This window comes from Gavialis gangeticus, unplaced genomic scaffold, assembly GCF_001723915.1.
Source record: "Gavialis gangeticus isolate Ggan-Ray unplaced genomic scaffold, GavGan_comp1, whole genome shotgun sequence".
Lineage (NCBI taxonomy): Eukaryota > Metazoa > Chordata > Crocodylia > Gavialidae > Gavialis > Gavialis gangeticus.
Genome location: NW_017728994.1, coordinates 78,800,780 through 78,824,398, shown reverse-complemented (window position 1 = coordinate 78,824,398; position 23,619 = coordinate 78,800,780). Strand labels below are relative to the sequence as shown.

Here is a 23,619-nt window from a genome sequence, read left to right as displayed (position 1 = left end):
ACATCCAGTCCTTCCAAGTGACTCTGCAACATCTCAGGGCCAATGCTTGGTAGTCTGGCTCCCTGCTGTTGCCTGTCTACAATTCCATTCCCCAAGCAAGCTGTTGCATTAATACAATGGAGCCCAGGGCTTGCAGCCCAGGAATCCAATCCAAGAAATTTGGTTTTATAGTTCCACCCAGAGGGAGGTGCAGTATGCCAGACCTTTCGCCTAAGCGTCCACTAAAAGGTATCTCAGGGACACTTTGCCCTTTACATATAAAATATTTCAATTAAGGTAAGTTAAGCATGTATATTTAAGTGTTTTCAGAAGCAGAGATGTGGCATGCTCCTTTGTTTAGCTGGTACAGTATTTTCATTGGAGCCACAACACACTGGTTTTAGTTGCACCTGTTATTCTTTTTGAAAAATTACATATTATTATGTATAATATTTGTACACATCTCTTTGGTTTATAGTATCCTTTGTTATGAGTAGTATAAATGGACCAAGTGTATATCCCAATGAAATTTACTGTTATTAAATATAAATATTTAGTTGGATGATTTTGTTAGTCCCTTCTTCAGGTAACATTAATTTAAACACTTGCTAGTGTTTTTCACCTCACAGGGTAGTAGGCAAACAATTGTCATTATTGTTAACAGTGAATTACGGCGTTAATTTAATTTATTGTGCAGTGCAGGAAGATGTACTTTTCTGAATGTTCCATTTATGGATAGTAATACCTCATTTCTTGGAATTATTATGGAGCAGTCTCATGAATGTACTAAAACTGCTGTTCATAAAAAGTAAAGTAATTTTCATGTTATTTTACAGGTATGGGAAAATCTCTGTGTTCCTGCACAGCATTTTAACATTGTGAATGAATTGCCACCAAACTTCCACATAGTCATTCTGCAGCATTCAGAAGATGGGTATAAAACTCTATAATTTTGTTTTGTACACCCTTAATTTTCCTTTGCCAAATTTTTATTACCTTTCATTACCTAATTTTGGTGGGTTTGTAATTTAGGGAAAGTAAAAAAAAAAAAATCAGGAAAAATAACAATTGACCATAACTCAAGCAAGACCATAAACATTTTCTAAGTTTCTAGTTTCCACAAGTACTTCCTTCTCTTTCCCAGTGTTGGACTGAAGGGAGCCAAAATCCTTAGAGCAGTTCACAAAATTCTGCTTCATAGGACTGATATTTCCACTCTTCATCTTCCAGAGAATGGTGGGAAGAGTGAAACTCAGTAATTGGAAGACTTAAGACCTGTATTAACAGAAGGCTCTTTAATGAGTGTAGCCATAAAAGATTCTCTGCTGAAGTGTTTAGGTGTTCCTCAGTCCTAGTCTCTACAGGCCATATTTTTTCCTTTCTCTTCCTTTAGAGAGTTCTTTCTTCTCTCTCCTGGGTTATTAGAAAGGTGGAAAAGAAAAGCTCCAATGCAAAGGATACAATGTGTGAGTGGATTAAATGATGATCTGGCTCCACTTCTGAACTATCTAGATAGTGGCACATTACACCTGGTCTCATCACCTTAACTAACATCAGATAGAGTAAGCTGATTGCCAGTCAGCCACATATGTCGTTGCTAACATAACTGTAAAATCATAGAAAACTGAGGTTGGAAGGGAATTCAGGAGGTCATCGAGATTCTAGTCCAACCCATTGCTCAGAGCAGGACCATCCCCAAATAGTTATCATCTTTGTGTAGCCTGGTCTTAAAAACCTCCAAGGATGGAGATTCCACAACGTCTCCAAGAAAAGGATCTTGGAGTCATCATTGATGCCAAGATGAACATGGGCCAGCAGTGTGGGGAGGCAGTTAGTCAGGAAGGCCAACTGCACCTTGTCATGCATCCACAGATGCATCTCAAGCAGGTCCAAGGAGGTGATTCTCCCCATCTATGTGGCACTGGTCAGGCTGCAGCTGGAGTACTGCGTCCAGTTCTGGGCACCACGCTTCAGGAGGGATGTGGACAACCTGAAGAGGGTCCAGAGGAGGGCCACACGCATGATCAGGGGACAGCAGGGCAGGCCCTACGAGGAGAGGCTATGGGACCTGAACCTGTTCAGCCTCCACAAGAGAAGGCTGAGGGGGGATCTAGTGGCCTATTTCAGACTAGTCAGAGGGGACCAGCAGGCATTGGGGGAGTCCCTGTTCCCCCGAGCACTACCAGGAGTGACTAGAAATAACGGTCACAAGCTGGCAAAGGGTAAATTCAGTTTAGACATCAGGAGGCGCTACTTCACTATCAGGGCAGCTAGAATCTGGAACCAACTTCCAAGAGAAATGGTGCTGGCTCCTACCCTGGGGGTCTTTAAGACAAGGCTAGACAATCACCTTGCTGGGGTCATTTGACCGCAGTACTCTTTCCTGCCATGGCAGGGGGTTGGACTCAATGATCTGCTCAGATCCCTTCTGACCCTACTAACTATGAAACTTGTTCCAGTACTTTACTACCCTCCTAATGACAGTTTTTCCTAATATCCAACCTAAACTTCTCTTGCTGCAACTTGAAACCATTGCTCCTTGTTCTGTCATCTGCCACCACTGAGAACAGTTTAGCTCTATCCTCTTTGGAACGACCCTTCAGGTCATTGAACACTGCTGTTAAATCCCCCCTTGGTATTCTCTTCTGCAGAGTAAATAAGCCCAGTTCCCTCAGCCTCTCCTCATAAGCCACGTGCCCCAGCCCTCTAATGATTTTCATTGCCCTCCACTAGACTGTCTCCAATTTGTCCACATTGTTTCTGTAGTTGGGGGCCCAAAACTCACCTCACCAGTGCTGAAGAGGGAAAGAATGACTTCCCTTCATCTGCTGGTAATGCTGCTACTAATGCAGCCCAACATACCATTAACCTTCTTCATAACAAGGGTATACCAATGGCTTATATTCAGCTTATTGTCCACTGTAACTCCCAGGTTCATTTCTGCAGAGTTGCTGCTTAACCTATACTGGTGCATGGGATTGTTCTGTTCAAAGTGCAAGACTTTGCACTTCTCCTTATTGAATCTCATGAGATTTCTTTTGGTTCAATCCTGCAATTTGTTGAGGTCTCTCTTAATCCTAGTCCTCCAGTGTAACTATCACTCTCCCCAGCTTCGTGCCATCTGAAAACTTGCTGAGGGACCATCCCCAAATATATATCATCGCACTGTCCAGATCATTGATGAAGATATCAAACAAAACTGACCCCAGAACTGACTCATAGAGCACTCCACTTGATACCAGCTGCCAACTAGACATCAAGCCATTGATTTCCATTCTCTGAGCCAAGTAATCCAGCCAGTTTTCTATACACCTTACAGTCCATTCATCCAACCCTTATTTCCTTAGCTTGCTTGTGAGAATGTTGTGGGAGACCATATCAAAAGCCTTGCTAAAGTCGAGGTATATCATGTCCACTGCTCCTTCTGCATCCACAAAACTAGTCATTTCATCATAGAAATCAGATTGGTCAAGCATGATTTGCCCTTAGTGAATCCATGCTGACTGTTCCTAATCACCATCTCCTCCAACTGCTATAATAAACAATCATATTAGTGTTCACAGTAATAATCAGCTAGTCCAACTGGTTGCTTGAGTGGATAGCATGCCAATCAACTGCTCTGTGATTCAGTTCCATCATTTTATCTGTATCTAATGGAATCCCATGGTATCTGGGAGGGACATTTCTTAAAAGCATATGGAAGGTATCTGTGTGTTGGGCAGTCTCTGGGTTGTCAGCTTTGGATTTCTTGCATATTTTGCTACTTTCCTTAGTCCAAGGATAAATAATACATTCTGGATCTCTGAGCATTCAAGGCTAGAGGGTAATAATCAGAGATCTAACCTGATTAACAATCTAGTTTTCTCTGTTTAAAAATCCTAAGTTCTCTTATTAAAAAACCCCAAATCTGCATTTTTCTGCAAAAAATGAAACACTTCTAGATTTCATAGATTTCACAGACATTAGGGCTGGAAGGGACTTCATAAGAGCATTGGATCCAACCCCGCACCCAAGGGACAGGAAGTCAGGGTCAAAGGATCCCTCTGCTGCTTTGTGGCACTGAGTAGCCCTGACTTACTGGTGCCCCTCCCTTCTAGCCCCCCACCCCTTCCAGCCCTGCTGGTACCCCTTCCTTCTAGCCCCCCACCCCTTCCAGCCCTGCTGGTACCCCTCACTCCTAACTGACAGCCCCCTGCTGTCCCCAGCCCTACTGGAGGGGCTCCTCAGCTGCTAAAGTATAGGACCAGGGACAGGTCCTGTAGCCCGCTGCCTGCTCAAGCAGTGCCTGAGCCCTGTCTTCTGCACATCTGACCAGAAGCTGCTGTAGCCAGAGCAGAGCCCAGGCCCCTTCCCCCCACTTTGCAGGCAGCATGGCTGGAGCGGAGACTGTGCTGTCATCCCCCTGAGGGCCTCTGTGGCCCATCAGGTGGGACCTGGCCCTGTGGCACTTTCAAGAAACATTTGGATGTTTATCTTGCTGGGATCCTTTGAAGTATATGCAGGCATAAGGGGCTGGGGGGACAGTTTGAGGCCTCCATGGTTGGGGAAGGAATAGGGCAGGATTGGTGGCTGGGAGTGGCTCGTCCATGGGGTGGCCGGTGGGGGGCAGCTCCCTGCCACTGTGTGCACTCATGGGGGTGGGGAGGCTGTGGGGCACGTGCCCTCCCAGTTTTGTGCGTGGGAAAGGGGAGGATGTGAGCTGCCCACTGCAGGCTCAGGGCTCCCAGCCTTGCTGTCATCCCCCCCGAGGGCCTCTGTGGTCCATCAGGTGGGACCTGGTGCAGGACGGTGGAGTGGCTTGGTGCTGCCTTCATGGTGAGGTGCCTCCTGCCCACCTGGCAGCACTGGGGGCTGCAGCGGTGGTGGCACAGAGTTGTGCCCCCCTGCTGTTGCCTGGTGGGGAGGGGGTACCTTTCCATGGTGGTGCAGTTGGTGCGGGGCTCCCAGCAGTGGTGGCGGCAGTGGCAGCACCCAGCCTCTTTGCCCTCCCACACCGAGTCCCACCCACTGGGCTGCAGAGGCCCCTGGGGAGGCGGCAGCAGGGTAAGAAGCCTTGAGCCCCACAGCAGACAGCCTGCATCCTCTCCTGTCCCATGCACAAATCCCATGCACATGACCCTACCACAAGTGCACACAGTGGCAAGAAGCTGCCCCCCCCCGCCCCGCCAGCCCCCTGGATGAGCCACCTCCAGCCACCAATCCTGCCCCATTCCCTCCCCCACTATGGAGACCTCAAACTGTCCCCTCATGCCCCCATCTTCCACTCATATACTTACCTGCAAGCAGCTGGGGGAGCTGCTCTTCACTGCTGCCTGGTCGCATTGTTGGTTATGTGCATGTGTATGTGCCCCCTGTGCCCTGTTTCCCACTACCCTAGCCCCAAGCAACCCATTGCAGGCCTGAACTCTGCCAGTCTGCAAGGGGAATCCTGAGTTTCCTTTGTTTTTCTCCTTTAAAGGAGAAAATCTGCATTTTTCCATGGCAAACATAAAACCCAGATACCTGGTAATAATTAGTTATTCGAAAGGATGTTCAATACAAAAAAGGCTGAAATGTTTGTTTATTTGAATAGTCAAATATTCTATTCTAATTTTAACACTTTCCATAGATCAAGCCTATATAGCGCAATGATTAAGAAGCCAAAATTTAGCAGTGGACAACAGAAGGGAAAACCCATTCATCCAACAGGTGTGTATGCTTCTATTTAGGAAAAATATATCAACCTGATGGTAGCAGAGCCAGAGCTTGCTCTCACTGTTGCATTTAATACAGAAAATCCCAGTGCTTATGGTGTTACTTTGATGCCTGGAGATGTATTTCTGTAACTGCCATTGGAAGTTGTATGCATGCATGCCTGTACTTTATTAGCATATGTGGTACATGTAGTTAAGATATAAAATAAGCTCATCATGATGTTTCTAAGAAGCAAAGTGGCTGTAGACAGAAGAAAAAATTAGAAGCGTTTTCTTTATTTTATCCTTTTTCCATGGGTCAGGATTGACTTGCGTTCTTCGAGTATGACATGACAATGAAGGTTTTATTTTTAATATAGCATTGATGGAATGTTATTTTAGAAATTTATTGTGCACACTCTCACTCACTCTCTGCCACACTCTCTTCAATTAATCATATGATTTCAGCTGTTTTAAGAAAACGTTTTTTTCTTTAATAGTGCAGGCTAAAGTTTCTCGTATTTCTGTGAATCCTGACATGCTCTTGAGTTTGTTGGAGAAAGTACGTCTTTACAAGCAGGAAAGGATGAATAGTTTCCTTAAACAGGAGTTGCTGAAAAAATTGCATACTGGGAAGGCTTATTTTCAGAATTGGCAAGAAAGTTCTCCTGAACTAGAAACGGTAATATATTTGATTCTGTACCTTTTAGAGTGTATTCTTATTTTTAAAATAGGGTTAAAATATGCACTGAAATTTCATGAAAAATCTGTGCAAAACATGATTCCTCTAACATCCCCAAAGTATATACCAGATGCTTCCCAATTTATTCATCTTATAGGCTCTGTAACTGTCCTGTGCGTGCTCTGCTTTGAAACGTCTTAATAGAAGATAATTTGTTGTTCTGTCACTTCTTCTTTTAACAGCCTTGAGTGCCCTTGCACCCCGTGGCTGCAGTTTCCCAGCTGTGGGGGGTGTGACATGCTTCCCAGCAACTGGGAGATCTCAGTAGTTGCTGCCTCCCAGCCATAGGATTGCCTACACCTGCAAATTAAAGCTGGATAGAAACCAGCCCTAAAGTTTATACATTTTCAAGCAATAACTTTATAGCTGGTTGGACTTTTTAAGGTGAAGTAGTTAATGTGCACATGTAGGCAATCTAAATTTATTGTACAATTAACAAGGAAATTGCACAATAGTTATAAAATGTAGAGGGGACCACAGACATCCATACAGTAGCATGATTATTCACAAAATATAGTTAAAGCTTATGGGTAAGTCACTGCAGCATTGGGTCCTACATATACTTTTATGTACATGTCACACTTCCTTTTTCTCTTTTCTCTCCTATGAGATACACTATCAATTTACTTTTCTCTTTTCCTGATTTTCACTCATCCTCCCCTTCTTCCAACTACCTCTTTTCAGCAATTTATCTAGCAGTAAAACAACTGGTGCCAAAATAAACCAGTACATATGCATTTTACACTGAATGTTGCACTAAAAAAGGTGCAGAAGGTGCTGACAGCAATGAGATATCCAAGGATATGAAACATGATTAATTCAGTAATTTAAAGGAACTTGATTATTTTAATGTTGTTATGTTTCAAATTAGATACAAGCCACAATGATTCAATTTAGCCCTAATTAACATATGGTCCTTGTTGTCATTTAAAAGTCATTCCATTTTTCTACTTTGCATGATAGGATCTAACAGAAAAGATAAATGAAAATGAGAGAGAACTTACCTCAGATTTCTGTGAAATTTTAAAAAACCTGGAAGAATATTTGCAGCCAGTGCTGTCACAGTTTGATAGTTCTGATTTTAGGTAAGATTTTTTTCAAATGTTTTATCAGCTACATTTTTTACTTTAATATTTTAAAAAAATATTTATAAATTTAAGTCCTGATCCTGCATAACTTACACATGTGCTTAACTTTAAGCAGAAATATTGCTACATACAAATTATTCAAATTCTTAAAAATGCAACGTATGTGTAATCTTTGTAAATCATTGCAAGATTGGGCTATACATGGGAGTACTTGCTACCACTGGCAAATAATAAATCATTACACAAATATTAAAATCAGATGGAAACAATATTGAACTGTTAAATATTGAATATTTAAAAATACCTGGCATTTTTAAATCTCAGGGAATAAGTTTTAGGATGCATTGTTTCATTCAGATCTAGGCACTTAGTTTTCCTTGGCTCAGTGCATAAGTATTGATATTCATAATATTTAAGATACAATTTTTCTTCTCAGAGAGCAGAGCCAAACAGCTTCACCATCTGAGTCAGGAAAAACAAAAGCCAAGGATAAGGAGATGAAACATACTGCACCAGAGGGTAAGTGTTACATTGCAATTAATATTTAGAGACCAGATTTTAAAATGTTGGGTTTTGGGGTTTTTTTGCCAACAATTTGAATGTACAAGTAATTTAAGTTACTTGCCATAGATGTTAAGGGACTTGATTATGTCTACAAATTAGCCACTTAGATGGCAAAATGACCTACATTTCACCCAGGCCTATTTTCACCTTCATTTTTGCAAGGAATATCTTAGCTTACCGATCTGTATGAGCTCCAAATAGTCAAGGATTATGGCATTATAGAAAATTAGTCTTTTTGGGAGAAAGGCAAAAGCAAAAAGGATTTTTCTCAGGTCCTTCAATTTGTTTTGCTTTACCATTTCCCCTTCCCACCCCCCCCATCCCCCAATAGGTTGTTGGATCTTGGTACCTTTGTATTTAATACTGTCCTAAATCTGGACCATCTGTCTTAAGAGGCTCCAAGAGGAGATAGAGAGAGGGCACATTTACATGTGTGCTTTACTATTCAATACACTAATCTAAGGGTCAGTAAAGCATCACTGTCTTCATGTGCACACCAGTTACTGAGTGGCAGAGTAATGTAAAGTGCCATTAACTAGTACTGACAGATACAGGTACTGGCCAACAGCACTTTACATTAATGTGCCTGAATGCACGTGTAGAAGATGACCTGGGAGTAGATTGCTCCTGGTTAGGCCAGGCAACGGGGCCACAACTGCTGCTTGGCTTAAGTGGTGGGGTGAACTGTCCCCAGCTCCTAGGCAGCTCCAAACAGTGTGGAGCTGGGGGCTTATCTCAGCTCTTTTCCAAGGAGAAAAATTCCTCTGATGATTTAGATTAACTGGAGAGGGATTGCCTGGCTGGTTACAGCTGTTTTAATCCACGATTACCGCGGCCTTTGATAGACTTGATAATGTCCATTCAAGTATATCATGGTGCTGCTCTGGCATGGCACAGTTTGTAGGTTTAGATAACATATTGCTTGAAGTAGAAACATGGTATTGGTTAGCACTTTGGGGTGTGCAGTGTTAAAACTGTATCATCTGGTGTCTGTTACACCTAAGGAATTTGCCCGGAAGCCTTTCTTTCATGGTGAATATGAACTGAATATGAATTCCTTTCCATTTAGCAAGGTATATAATTTGATCCCATTCTCTCAGCTCCCAGGTATACCCAGAATGATGAATTGCCTGGGCTACAAATAGCACACAAATGGCAAAGTTCAGGTTGAGTGGTGACTGTGTTAACTGGCTTCTTCCACCTGTTGGCTGTCTCCTCCCAAAAGTTTCAGCCCAACAAACTGGGACAACAGAAAGGTGCTGTTCTCCAGCCCCAAGAGCCCTGGATCTTGGGGTGTTCCCTTGTTTACCTCTGCAAATAGCGATCACCTCTGTTTCCCCTCCAGGGACTCACCTGTGGTCTAAGCAGGGCAGTGCCTCCAGGGAATGTCAAAGCCCTCCTTGAACAGGCTCTCCAAGGCACCAGCTCCATCCCTGCCCAGAGGTGATCGCTGTTTACAGAGGTAAACAAGGGAACAAGCTTTCTGCACAGAAAATTCAGACACATTAATTGCATGTATAGACATGCCCAGAGATAGTCAAATCTAGACCTCATCTTGTGGACTATTTTGTTTAGTTTTTGTTGTAAGAAATAATGATATTTCTCAATAAAAATGAAAAAAATATACACTGGTAATTGCTTTTCAGCCTTGTCTGTCAAGACTGTTAGATTGTGGGGAGTGGGGGAGGGTTTATTTCCTCATATGAAGTTTGGCAGCTGGTTTCTTCCATCTTCCTAGTTGATCTCCGCACATTTGTATTACTATAAAAGAAGATTCTTTGGTAGTATGTGATCAGTCCTCTTTTTGAGTAATTAACCCATGTTAATTACGATGTTTTTGTACAGTAAGATATTCCTGTTTAAGTGTAAGAGTTCCTTTTAAAGGTCTTTTAAATGTATTTCGTTGTTAGGCAGACAAAGCTCTGTGGGTGAATCTTATTAGACCAACTTAAATAGTTGGAAAAAAACTATAAAAACTATTTTTTTCCAACTATTTAAACTGGTCTACTAAAAGATATCAGATTCACCCAAAGAACCTTGTCTGCCTATGTACTTAGACCAGCACAGCTACAACCTATACCCCTGTTTCTTTGTTAGGATGTTTTCTGTCAGAACTGGCAACTGTGTATTTCATAAAATTGTTTCCCTTTGCCAAATTATATATATTGCAAATCTCTGTAAGGTGTCTCCAAAGATGGTATGGGTATTAATAAGGGTATATATTGTCTCCATAAATTCATATTCTATGAAGTCTGAAGAGTCTGTAAGGGCCAGCAGACAGGAAAAAAATGTGGGATAGTGATTTACTTCATCTGAAGTATGAAAGATAAAGGGAAAAAAACATTTCATAAACAAATATAATTAGTAACATATATATTAAGGAATAATTGATTTCTTCCTAGATACACCTATGGATTTAGGAGAGTATTTAATATTACTAGCAGACAAATTACTTATGGAGCTACCTTTGGAAGCTCTGAGTATCTTTCAAGAGGAGGCAATATGTTCTGTATCCAGAGACTTTTCTCTCCAACTTCTGTACAATCGAATACATATAGAGGAACCAGGTACAATTACTGGAGTATTCTTTGTATTCCAAAACAAGGATGTAATAAAACCAAGTATTTATTATGCTATTCATATAATTTACATTGTACTAAGAGTGTCTTATATAATTGAATTCCTAGTAATAGTGACTGGACTATCTGCTACCAAAAATATATTACAAACGTGAAATATTTTCAGTAATGTACAGAATTATGGGGTGGGGGTAAGCATTGACAACAGAGAAGTAAAAAATAAATCAATTATAAGATATACCTCAAATAACCATCATGCATTACAGTGATGCCTGACTGCCACGCTGCCCTTGGAGCAAGAGTCATCTGTGCTTACTTTATTTAATCAATTATTGCAGAAAGTATTGAGAAATGTAATCTCATTTTTTCCGGTTCCTTCAAAACCATTTAAAACATTCAGACGCTCTCAACTACAGGTAGTTCATTTTCCTTCAAGAGTGTCAAGAATGTTCACAAAGGTATTTTTGGTCATTTAACTGTTCAGGTGTTAACATAGCGTGCAAGTCTACACAAGCCACCCACTGCACAGTTGTTACTGCACAGTCATTTAGTACTTGCATAACCAAGCACTAAATGACTGTGCAGTAACTGGCATTACTGCACAGTAGCATCTTGGCATGGTTTCCTAGTGGCACTTACTGCACAATACTGTTGCGTCACAGTTCATACCAGTAACAAGCTACTGTACAGTAAGCCTCTCAGGTAGATGTGACCACTTATTCAGACTGATAGGGGCTATTTTTCTGTTTCTTCAACAATGAATTATTCTTTCCATTAGTAGTATTCATATTTATTTAAATACTTGTCTACATTTTGTAAAAATAAATATTTATTTAAATGCTGACATACTTCATTTTTCAAAATGCCCAGAGTCTCTATTAAGATAGAAAACATTACATGCAGCTAGTTGCTGAGGACTAATTAGGTAATTTCTTTCAGTGAAAGAATTCACACAGTAATTCAGTGAGCACCAAGTCTATAGTAAAGCTTTTATATTCTTTTTTTCTACAGAGAATGAAGTAAAAAAAGATGTTAAAAGTTCAAAGGAGCCAAAGCCAAAAGCAAATCAGAAAAAGAGCATAAAAATAGTAAGCAGAACTAATTCTTAGCTTTTAACATAAAAGAGTGCTAATGTCTATAAGGAGATACAATTTTAAAGATATCTCATCTCATAAATGTGGAGTTACAGTTTTACACATTTTTTCTTGAGGTTTTTCTAAAGATGTGTTGGTGAAGAAGGGCAACAGAATAATTTGTTTTCCCTGTTTAGCTGTCACACACTCCTTTTTAGCACTGCAAATGTCTGAGGAAATTGCACTGCTAGAAATCATGGTGAGAGGGGGGAATATACAGGTGCCCCAGCCTGCAACTACCTCCTCACCTTTTCAGGCAAACTGGAGCTGAGTTCTGGCCGTGGTGAAGTAAGAGTCCAGAGGAGAGCCATGTGTATGATCAGAGGGCAAGAGAACAGGCCTTATGAGGAGAGGCTGAGAGCAATGGGACTCTTCAGCCTGGAAAAGTACAGGCTCAGGGGTGACTTAGTGGCTGCCTATAACTATATAAGGGGCGTATATTAGGATCTGGGGGAACGTTTGTTCACCAGAGCACTCCAAGGGATGACAAGGTCAAATGGTCACAAACTCCTCCAAGACCATTTTAGGCTGGACATAAGGAAAACCTTCTTTACTGTCTGAGCCCCCAAGGCCTGGAATAGACTGCCTCCAGAGGTGGTGCAAGCATCTACTCTGGACTCTTAAGAAACATTTAGATGCTTATCTTGCTGGGATCGTTTGACCCCAGCTGACTTCCTGCCCCTTGGGCAGGGGGCTGGACTCGATGATCTTCTGAGGTCCCTAATGTCGATGAAATCTATGAAATTTCTTCCTTGGGGAAGTGCTTTCCTGTGATCCCGATCTAGAGACGGTGGTGGGGGCAGCAGCAACTCAACTTTTCTCATACCAGGAAAAATCTAGCAGCAGGAAAATGCCTCCCATGCCTTCCACAGATGGGAGTTACCCTGGTCTTGGGAAGGCATAGGGGGCATTTCCTCAAGGCCAGAGCTTGGCTCCAGTTGCAGGGGAGAGAAGGAGTCAAGGAGCAGTGTTATGCCCCTTATGCCTTTCACAGACCAGGGGCACCCCAGTCTCTGGAAAGTGAAGCAAGCAGCAGCTAATTGATCCTTCCCAAGCCCCAGGATGAATCAAGCAGTGGGGATATGCCACATAGAGGTGTTCATTTTGGTGCAAGAAACTCTTGCTCAGACAAAAATCTTCGGCTGCATCCAGACAAGCAGGGGCATGCACTTGCAGCAGCAGAAATTGCCTCAGTAGACAACCCTGCATTTGCATTTCATTGCAGGATAAATTGTCCTGCAATGGGCAAACTGCCCTTGCCCAGCTCTTCAGCCAGGGAGAGCTGGAGGCTGAGGCTAGCACCTGTGCTGGTGCCAGCAGTCTTATCTGGTGGGCTGGTAGCATGCTGGAACAGCAGGGGCATAGTTCAGGCATCACCAGGGCCTGGCCAGCAGCCAGAGCTTTGCTCTGGACAGCCCAACCTCCATATGTGCCAGCACATGCTTGTTTTGAATGCTTTACACCGCTTATGTTTCTGGGGGTGTGGGGGTGTTGCTACCGGGAAATCCCAGTATCAAATTTTGCCACTGCACTGCATATTTGTAGCACAGTGCATGTTTCAGTGTTTCCTGCTTGTGGTTTGTGGCACTATAAACCACATGCCCCTGCTCATCTGGACACGGCCTTTCTGGGCAAAAACTGAAGATCAAGAAACCATATGAATGCCTGTATACTCTCAGCATTCCTCCTGTTAGAAGCTAGGGCCTGTTCACACCCATTGTAAGTGTTAAATGGAATAAATATCGGATTTTGTGATAAGAATCCAGATCCTTCATCTTTTCTCAATAATTCCTGAGTTGCTTTTTCCTTATTCTGTTTATCAGTGATGGTACACAACAGGAAATCACTTCAAATATACTTGAGCTACTTCTCATCAACAAAATAATTGTTGCCTATGCTTTTGATTTTAGTTGGTGCTGGCATATAGATCTGATTTTTCACCTATGCTTCTAGCATTCGGTAAACCTTTTGAATATCTGATTTTGTCAGACCCGGTTATGTGTTATTGATATACCTTGTGAAAAAGTAATCTTTATTATTATTTAATTGTAGGTGCCAATTAATCGTGTTTTACCTTCTAATTGCATGCCTGTGGATATGAATAATTTTAAATGTATCCTTTAAAAGTTACTGTTATCTAAGATATATCAGTTTTCAGATATATCTAAGATTACAGATTTCATTGTTTGCATCTTCTTAACTGTGTATCAGATATTGTGGATCCATATAATGAAACGAAAGAAACAGGTAATGTTTAAAGTACTTGTCTCCCAAACTGGAGTTGTAACATTAAAGTTGTTGACTAAACAGCTCTTTCTGATACATGTACTCACGTAATCATTAGTGACTTTTGATGATTTCTTCTGAGTTTTTTTTAATTTTTTATAAAAATTAAAACCTGATTCAGATTCAGTTACTTGTCAAATTAGGCTGCATTCTTCCATCAAATTAGAAATCAAATATTAAATTTGTATCTCAAATAAATTATTTACTTAATCTTTCTCACTAGGTTTTCCCCCCAAAATACACAGCTTATTAGCAAGAACTTGTTATAACATTTTTAATTAAGATGGCCAGCTATTACTTAAGCACTATACTGAGGGCCATAAGTGGATTAAGCAGGTAATAGTGCTGAGTATACTGCTAAGGCTGTAGAATGTCTGTGTCCTTCATAAGATCAGAACAAACTCTAATGAGAGCCGTGGGTTAGGAGAAAGGTAAAGGAATCCAGTCACCCTTATGTAGTATCCAAGAGTTGTTGCTAGCTCCAGGGAGCTGCTGTATATTTGGTCTGAACTGTAACTCCACAAACTGGCCTCAGCTCATGATGGTAACTTTCAGCTCCTAACTCCTCTGTTGTCTTGCATTTCACCTGCACAGAGCCTGATCACTGACTCTATGCTGGTCTTTTGGATGAACAACCCAAGAGAAAATATTGGACACTTCTTGAATGCTTATCTAGGATTCTTGCATTATGTATTACTGAGATTTATTTCTTCCTAAATACCTGACTGGTGCAGTTCTTACATTGCAGAAGCAATAAGTCCTTCTAAAAAAATAAGGGAAATCCTACAAAAATACCAGGAGCAATTTACGTCTCATTGGGAAGGTGTTATTGGAAGCATTCATGTTCCAAGGTTAGTAATTACTCTTCTATGTTGCTCTCCATTTTACTTTTTTTTTCAATTGCAGTACTTCCCAAAGGCCCCATTCAAAATTAGGGTCCCATTGTGCAGATATGTGATGGCTGCCCCAAATGTACCTTTAGCTTTGTAGACAAAAGTTTTCAAAAAGAATCCAGGAAACAAACCTGGAAGAAACTTAGCCAAACTGGTAACGCCAAGACTGCAGGATAAGTGGATATTCTCATGAGTATTGATACTGCCTATTGGAATGTTAGTACAGCCTATTGGAACAGTATTTTTTGATTGCAATAAATGGAGTCTTAGAAAATAGTAATGTAAACACTGGAAAATTTAAAGACCAGAAGTTTTGCTGCTAGTCAATAGAGTCATAAATTAGTATTCCAGCAAAGTAGTAGGTGAGTACACTATTTTGTTACTCAATTCATTCTTCTATGGACCTTACAACTCCTCCTGTCCTCAGACAGTTAAAAAACATTTTAATATATAAAATGTTTGCAAACTGTTGCTTCTGTATGGACATTATGATATTGCAATATGGGAGCACAGAGTTCTGAAATAAATCAATGGAGATTTATCTCACAATGTACAATTTTGAGGAGATCTGATAGTAAAAGTATAATAATTTTTACAGTTAATTAAATTAATTCCATGTATAAATATTTAAATGTTACCCAAAGAAATTAAAATGCAGCAGCTCAGTATTGCCATTATCAGTGCATTATTTACTATGAGATGTTAGACTGAGTCTGTATAAACTTCTATTGCAAATTCTGCTTCATAACATTTTCTCTGTCTTTTTGCTTTATATATATTCTTCCAAACAATTGCTTGTTGAGTAACTAACACTGAAAACATTTCCATAGATGTCTTTGAAAAATATTTTGTGAAATATTAACATAGTCTAAACAACTTCTTGCCTTTGCTTGCAGTCAAGCTGAATGGGAGCAGCTACTGAGTAAAAGCAGTGCATTTCTGTTCTATGGGATGGAGAGATTCTTATCTCATATTTTACTTGACAGATTGGTTGCTGTGAATATCCCAGGTGAGGAAAGCAAACTGAAAAGGAATAGTTGGTATACTCTTTTCTCACTAATAATCATAAAATTATATTTATCCCATACCAAATAATTATTAATATTACTGTTCTGCAGTAAAGGGCACATTTCAACACACAGCTGAAAGGCCATGCTCTTCATTTAAGCTATTCTCTGTTTAATACTGTCAAGCCCTGCTGCTGGCACAGGTGCGATCACATTTGTGTTAGGAAGGAGCTTGGATTGTGGCAGAATGGGAACTGCAATTTCTAAGCACCAGTCATAAACCTGTGTTCTGTTTGAAAAGGGGGATACTGGAAGGCAAAAAAGGGTCCCTCTTTCCCCCTCCTCACTTTCCAAGCTAGCTTTGTGTTCAAGTAAAATAAGCGCTTTAGGCAGCAGGTGACCAAATCAGAGACTCATGAAGATTTCACTCCCCCCAGAAATGCCTGAGAGGAAATCCCAGCTGATAGTAAGCAAGTTGCTCATAATCTAGGGATATAATCCTTGATATCTCAGGTTTTCCTGGCCAAACTGTCTTCAACCCTTACTATCAAAACCAGCATAGCTGTCTCTTGCTTTTTATCAGAACCAACAATAGTTAAGAAGATTGTGCTTTCTTAGCAGAAGGAAATTTCTGTACCAGAAGCTTCCAGAGATATCTGCATGGGAAATGCAAAAAAAGAGCATCTGCGCAGGAGCACTCACAATGACTAATCTGCTTTTCAGAACATAGTCACAGTAAGACATGAGTTGCTAGCTATGTGCAGGCAACCTTTCAGTTAACGCTGTGTCCAAAGAAGCAGATTTGTGGAGTTGCTGAGTGGGAATAAGTTCTTTCCAATGTGGAATTAGTTGTCTACTTCAAACTACATCAAAATATCCTTTTACAGGCAGGCAAATATAAAAGTGCCTCCTGCCCTACTCTTGCACACTTGCTATGGAACAACCCCTTCAAACTGGAGAGCGTACTTGCCAGACAAGTTTCCAGAATCCCTGAGTACACATGCTTTTAGTTTACTTAGGCCATTCTGTAGATTATATGCCTGAACCAAAGGAATATACCTACAAACCTGCCCAAGTGGGATCAGATCAACAGTCAAAGTCCAACAACCAGCAGCAGATGTTTAAAAAGGGGCAAAAAGCGATGTAGTGGCTACTTTTGGTGCCAACAATGGAAATCTCCTATGTACTGTTAGAAGTTGCCTTATTATGAAGGCATCAATGTTCATCTTCTTTTGAAAAGAGTAATGTTGAAGTAGAAATATCATCATGTTCAAAACAACAGAATCTTAGGGCCTCGTATTGCAAAATGTTAAAATTTAGTACCAGGTGGCAAGCTAGGCGTGTTGGAAACCTATCATAGATGTCCCTAGGAACACTGGGGGAAAATGTACAAAATTTGTCAACTAAGTTCTGTTCCTCTGCAAATTCATCTGGTAGGAAATTGTTAATGGGTTGGGTCTGATTATGGCATGGGTTCTCAAGGCCTGACACCATGCCTTGCTCTGGTATCACAAGTGTACAGATAGAGTGGTATAACACTCCACTCTGTCTAAAATGTCCTTTTGCCCAGTTGAGTTCATTCTGAAGGTTGCTTGGGGCATGATAGTGCATTGTGCTGTGTACACAGGTACATCATCCTTAAATGTATAGGGATGGAATGTCCATTCCTGGCTCCTGTTGATCTCTAATAATAATTAAAACTCTGCTTAATCTTCCTACTCTACTTCTGTGATTTGCTGCTCATTATTTCCCAGTAGTGATAAATGAGAATAATGCTGTGACTGTGCAACAGAATGAGAAATTTCTTACCTGCTAATTTTCTTTTCTTCTGTTAGCATCATCTCTGCTCATTCAACCCACCCTGATAGTCTGATAAATGGCCAGAATACAAATTGAAGCTTTTTCCTAAAGGGAGACTTAGACATCTAATTGTCTCAAGGTTAATTGATTCATTATATCAAGTTATTACCTTAATACTAATAATTAATTTCTGGAGCGTTTCTACAGCTTCGGAAAAATTCTCCTGGTGGCCTGAGCTGAAGGGTGGGGTTTTAGTACTAGAACATTCAGAAGCCATACTGGCCTGCCTCCAGGTTCTGTAGATGGGGGCATTAACTCATTCACGATAAATGAAGAGAGTAGTTGCTAACAGAAAATTGTCAGATTAATTTTTCATTGCTCTTAGAATGGTTTTAGGTCATGTCCATAATACAGACACTTTTCCAGTATATTACAGATATAATAAATCAGCAAAATATTCTCAGTGTGTACCTAGCAAGCTAGCAAAACTGTCCACACCCCTAGCCATCCTAGGTGTATAGTCTAAATTAAAGTTTTCAGCAGCAGATCCCATGGTACTTAAGGTTGTGGTTTTTTATTAAACATACCTTCCTCTGTTGTTTGGAAGCAGATTTTTCTCTTCTGAAATTTGGTTTCCTCCCATTGTATCCAAATATCTTAGGCAGACATAAAATGTGGCAACTTTTCAAAGGTAACCTCTAATATTTGAGCCTAAATTTAAATCAGAGAGGGCATGTCTATCGGCGCACTACAGTGACATAGCAATCACATGAGTCTACACGTAATCACCAGCTACATCTACATCGCCGTAGCAGCCCACTCCCCACTTATAGTGCATTACTATGGCAACATAGCGGTGAAATCCAACCATGCGCCACGCTAATGGCACAGTAACCACCCATACTGTACCATGCTTTACTACTTCCAAAAGGAAGTAGTAAAGCATGGCACTGTAGCAATGTCACCATATGGCAACATGTAGGTATGCCCAAAGTGATTTACTCTGTATAAGGAGTGGACACGTGACCAGCTGTCCCAAGATAGCTGCCCCTAATAGGAGCAGTTAAAGTGCCTGAACACTTGGTGGGGAGAGCTGGTTGCTGCTCCATTATAAAATAGATACAGGGGTGGACATGCAATCAGTGTAATGCTGTAACTCACAGGAGCTACTTCTCAAGTGATGACTTCATACTAGAGTGGAATGATATGATCCCAGTTTAAGGCGGTACATTGTGTGTCCACTCCACTTTTACCCCAGAGTACAGTCAGTTTACTGCAGAGTGTGACTATGTTGAAAGTTTGACCATAGCTGTCTAACAACCCGATTTCTTTGAAAAATATTTAGGCATCTATAAACACAAATAGGTGCCTATTTGCCTCCTTAAATTCTTGAGTACCTTTACAAATTTGACCTCAAGTCCTAAAATATCTCTTTTTCTTAGCAGAGCTGCCAGAATTAATTCCCTGTAAAAAGTTCACTATTCAATCACCTAACAGGATTGAATATAATTTAAAGGGAAGGTGTATTCACAAGTTGTTCTGCTTTCAGTTCACCTGCACAAATTTTCACAGTCCCAGTTTGACAGCCCGTAATGTTTTCCTGCAGGCTATAGGCTGAACCAGATTCAAAGCCAGTTTTTCACTGAGGTCAATACATTTATTTGCTCATAAGCCTTCACTGAACTGTGTCTTCACTAAACATATCAATATAATTCACTGTCATTAAAGACTAATTTTATTTTCTATGAATGGAGATTTCATATTTACCAGTCTGCCTACAGTTTTCCATATTTAATAGTTTTTGAGAGGTTTTAAATAGTCATTTATAAAGGACAGATTTTTTTTTTAGAATTACAGTAGGTTTTTGTATTTTTCTCAAATATTCAAGAATACAGTGCAGGAATTAAAAAACTTGCTAAGGAATTAGTCAGTTCTGTATTTTTTAATTTGGTTGCACTGGCACCATAAATTAATAGCAAACATTTGGAAAAATCATATTTGATTTATAAGGCACTGGGATAATCTCCCAGAATAGTACGTATATTATTTAAAATCGTACTTAAATTTAAATCAACAGATAGACAGCTGATATTCTGCTGTAAATGTCAGACACGTCATTGCTTGCAAAATATTATGGAATCTGTTTGGATAAAATTCAAATAGCAGACTTGGGTTGAAGCTTGTCCTACAAAGATTAGAGCTCAGTCATACAGGTAATTCCGCAGAGCTTAGTTCTTCCTGTCTTGAATAAAGTTGTAGTACTGAGACCTGTCAATTATTTTTCCTATTAATTGAATGAATATTGTGCTAAGGACCTCTGGGATCTGATAGTATTAGGCACTGTAAAAACACTGAACAAAAAGAGATGTAATAATAGAAATGTTTGCTGAAATATGCATGGTCAGCTATCAGATGACAAGGGTAGTTAGTAGCAAAGCCAAGGGGTTAAATCAGGGGTATCAAATATACAGCTTGCAGAGCTTCTCTGTCTCACCCACTGGATTATGTGTGGGCCCAGGAGTTTGTGGGAAAGGCCAGTGGTGAGTAAGACCTGATGTAGAAACGGGGGCCCCAGCTGACATGGCCATTGCAGCAGGAGGTGAGCAAGTCTTGCCCTGCCACCTTTGCCACAGCATCTGCCTGTCCCTCAGCCACTTGCCTCCCTACTGCTGCTCTGGGTGCTTATCTCATGGCTGAAGCTGCTACCAGTGCCTTGGCCCAATTACATCCCATAAGGAGCCCCCTGTTCTGGATCTGGCCAGGGCATAAGGTAAATTTGACACTCCTGGGATAGATAACTAAATTATAGTAAGGAAAGAACAGAAACTGGCCATGGACAGACATGCTGTCTGAAGTGCTCCAAGTGCCTTTGAAGCACTACAAACAGCAAGGGTGCAGACATTCATGTTCAGTGAAGCACTTAAAAATAACTCTCAGAAAGGAACATCTTTGAAGTGGTTACTTTAGAAGCTTTTCCTGACATGGTCACTCCCTCTAGTGGAGTGTGATAGGAGGATGCATGATCCCAGGCATCCCACAGTGCTCTGCTTCCCCTTCTTCACCCCCACCTAGGGGGGTAGTGGGGAGCCAGTAAGCTGTCTCATGTGCATTCAACTGTTCTTGAGAAACTGGAACAGAGAGGCATACCTGTTCACCATCACCCTTGATGGCAAACACTGCTGCTACATTTTCTCGCAGCCATTTTGAAGTTCTGGGCAGGGGGACATCTGCGCAGACCTGGAGATGCTTTGACTTTGAAGAGCTCCAAATGGGAGTGTGATTTGGACCACCTCAAATGGATTTCTGCCCATACTGTCTGAGTTAATTTGGTTATACCTTGTTATTAATGTAAGTACTGCTGAAATAACAGATTTTTTTTTTCCCCAGAGTGCCGGTTGATGATACTTTTAGATCTGATGCGGTCAACTCAGAGTTGTCAACGACTGACAAAGACTGATACATACAAAAGGTCAAATAAATTTTGTTTTAGTAATATCTCTATTAAGCCACATTCTACTTTTTCTTTAAAAGTAAATTTAAAGTTCTGTATGCCAAATTTTATCTACTTCTGCAGGCAGAAAGAACTCCTATTGAAGTCTGAAGTTAGGATTTGGTCATTTTTCTCCTGTGTTGTATTTTATCAGGGCCATGTTACTAAAGATAAATAGAAGAGTATAGCAAGGATCTGTAGAAACAAAATTACAGAAGTCAGTGTACAAATTTATATACAACAACCAAAATTATTAGAAGTCTAGAAAAGATGACTCACAAGGTTGGGAGAACCAGGACTATTTAATCTGGAGAAAAGAATCCCGAGGGGGAAATATGGAAGTTTTCAAGTACAAAGAGTTGTTACAAGGAGGATGGTAATCCTCTGTTCTCCATGTCCACCAAGGACAGGACAAGAAGTAATAGACTGATACTGGAGCAAAAGAGATTTAGTATTTATATCACAGACATTTTTCTAATTATGGTAATGTTTAAGTACTCTAAGTTAAAATTACCTAGAGAGATTGTCATATTTCTATCACTGAAAGTTTTTAAGTGCAGATTAGATAAATATTTTCTCTAAAGAGTTTTAGACTAGGATGTAACTGCCTTGATCAAGTAAGGAGTTGGGCTTAGATAACCTCCTGAGTTCCCTTCCAGCCCTATTTTTCTATGATTCTGTGAACAGTGAGGAGGTGACAAGCCAAAACTCAAAAGAAAAAAGGGCAAAGAGAACAGAAACCTTTCACTATGTGACCTGAACCTGGATGCTGTGAAGTCAGGATTTTTAAGTCATTCCAGTTAAATCAATACAGCATTTTTATAATAGACAAGACCTCCACATTCCTTTTAAAGCTTCATACACTTAATAGTTTGATTCTCAGCCAAGTGATTGTCTTTTACTGGAATAATATTTTTGAAGATGCTAATTAACTTTCTTGCACATGTTTACTATTGCTGACCAAGGGTGTTTAACCTTGAAGACTGCTCTGTCTCCCTGGTGTCACATAATTTCCTATATGAATTATTGACAGAGTAAGGCCTTTATCTTTGCTTCTAATGCCCAGGGCCAGATTAACTGGGTAATGGGCCTTAGGCAAACAAACTGTGGGCCCCTAGTTAATATATATATAAAGTGACACCAGGGAGACAGAGCAGTCACATATATATGTGACACCAGGGAGACAGAGCGGTCTTCAAGGTTAAACACCCTTGGTCAGCAATAGTAAACATGTGCAAGAAATTTAATTTACATATATGTATATATGGACATATGTATGTGTGTGTGTGTGTATGTGTATATGTGTGTATAAATCCACGTATGTAGATGGGCAGCCTTGGGGAAGAGTTGGATTGAGCCGGGTGATGCCCCTGAGCTCAGGCAGCCCTCGGCCTGCTAGCCACCTGCCTGGCGAGCACTGCCACTGCAAAGGGAAGGACTGGGGCCCCCCACAGCTCAGGGCTGTAGGCATATGCCTAGCTTACATATGCATTAATCTGGCCCTGCTAATGCCTTTCAAATAATTTTGTAAAATGATATCAAATCCTCTGTCTAATAATTGTTTAATTTGTCAATAAACTTATAACCCATGCCAGCATGCTAAGGCCAAGTGATGCACTGGATTTTGGGTCCTTAGGGTGCCAGTAGCCCTGGGAGTCCATCAGGCAGATCTACTGACTGAGGTGTCCCATGGAGAGGTGTGTTCGTGTCCCTCACCCTCACCACCCAGGAATGTGCTCTGAACCTGATGAACACATTATGCTTCATTATAGACAACCAATTTATATACAGAAAAATAAACAAAAAATGTAATTACAATGGTTAATAATAAAACTAACAATTTAGATACAATTTACAACTACAACATTAGGTGGATCATTCCAGCACACTGGGTGGTCCCACTTGTGTTAAACAACCTAAATAATTAAATTCACTTTGTTATAACTCTTTAAAACAGTTGCGCCCCATAACTCCTTTAATCCTTCCTGGCAACACAGCAAAACAGGCTCTGAACAGCTGCTGCAGGCAATAGGCTGCCTTTTGTTTCCTTCTGGAAATACATTTCCTGCAAACATTAGTGATTAGCAGGGATCCTGGTTTTACATTTCTCATGGAAAAACAGAGGTGACCACAGATTTCCCATTTTTATCAGAGAAAACACAGATTTTCTCTTTTACAAGAGAAACCCACAGATTTCCCCCTTGTGCAAAGAGCTCTGCAGGCTGGCAGAGTTCCAGCCTACAAGAGCTGTTTGCAAAAGGGGTGGGGAAACCCTCAGTCCTGCCAGGAGGGGAAAGGAGCAGGGAATGGCAGGGCCTGACACTCACACTTACCGAAGGCTGCTTCAGGCTCACTCTTCTTGCTGAAGGTAAGTGGGGTTTGGGGG

At 40.8% G+C, this 23,619-nt stretch overlaps 1 protein-coding gene across 1 annotated transcript in view; it reads left to right on the top strand.

The window, feature by feature from the left end:
- The first annotated feature begins 812 nt into the window (after positions 1-812).
- CFAP46 (cilia and flagella associated protein 46) overlaps positions 813-23,619 on the top strand; it is a 41,666-nt gene continuing 18,859 nt past the window's right edge. Inside the window, exons 1-12 of the mRNA XM_019503026.1 lie at positions 813-913; positions 5,588-5,667; positions 6,152-6,333; positions 7,357-7,478; positions 7,918-8,000; positions 10,448-10,612; positions 11,636-11,712; positions 13,810-13,870; positions 13,969-14,004; positions 14,792-14,894; positions 15,833-15,945; positions 21,131-21,212. Coding sequence (XP_019358571.1) covers positions 5,607-5,667; positions 6,152-6,333; positions 7,357-7,478; positions 7,918-8,000; positions 10,448-10,612; positions 11,636-11,712; positions 13,810-13,870; positions 13,969-14,004; positions 14,792-14,894; positions 15,833-15,945; positions 21,131-21,212 — 1,085 coding nt within the window. The 5' untranslated portion in view covers positions 813-913; positions 5,588-5,606. The remainder of the gene's footprint in view (positions 914-5,587; positions 5,668-6,151; positions 6,334-7,356; positions 7,479-7,917; positions 8,001-10,447; positions 10,613-11,635; positions 11,713-13,809; positions 13,871-13,968; positions 14,005-14,791; positions 14,895-15,832; positions 15,946-21,130; positions 21,213-23,619) is intronic.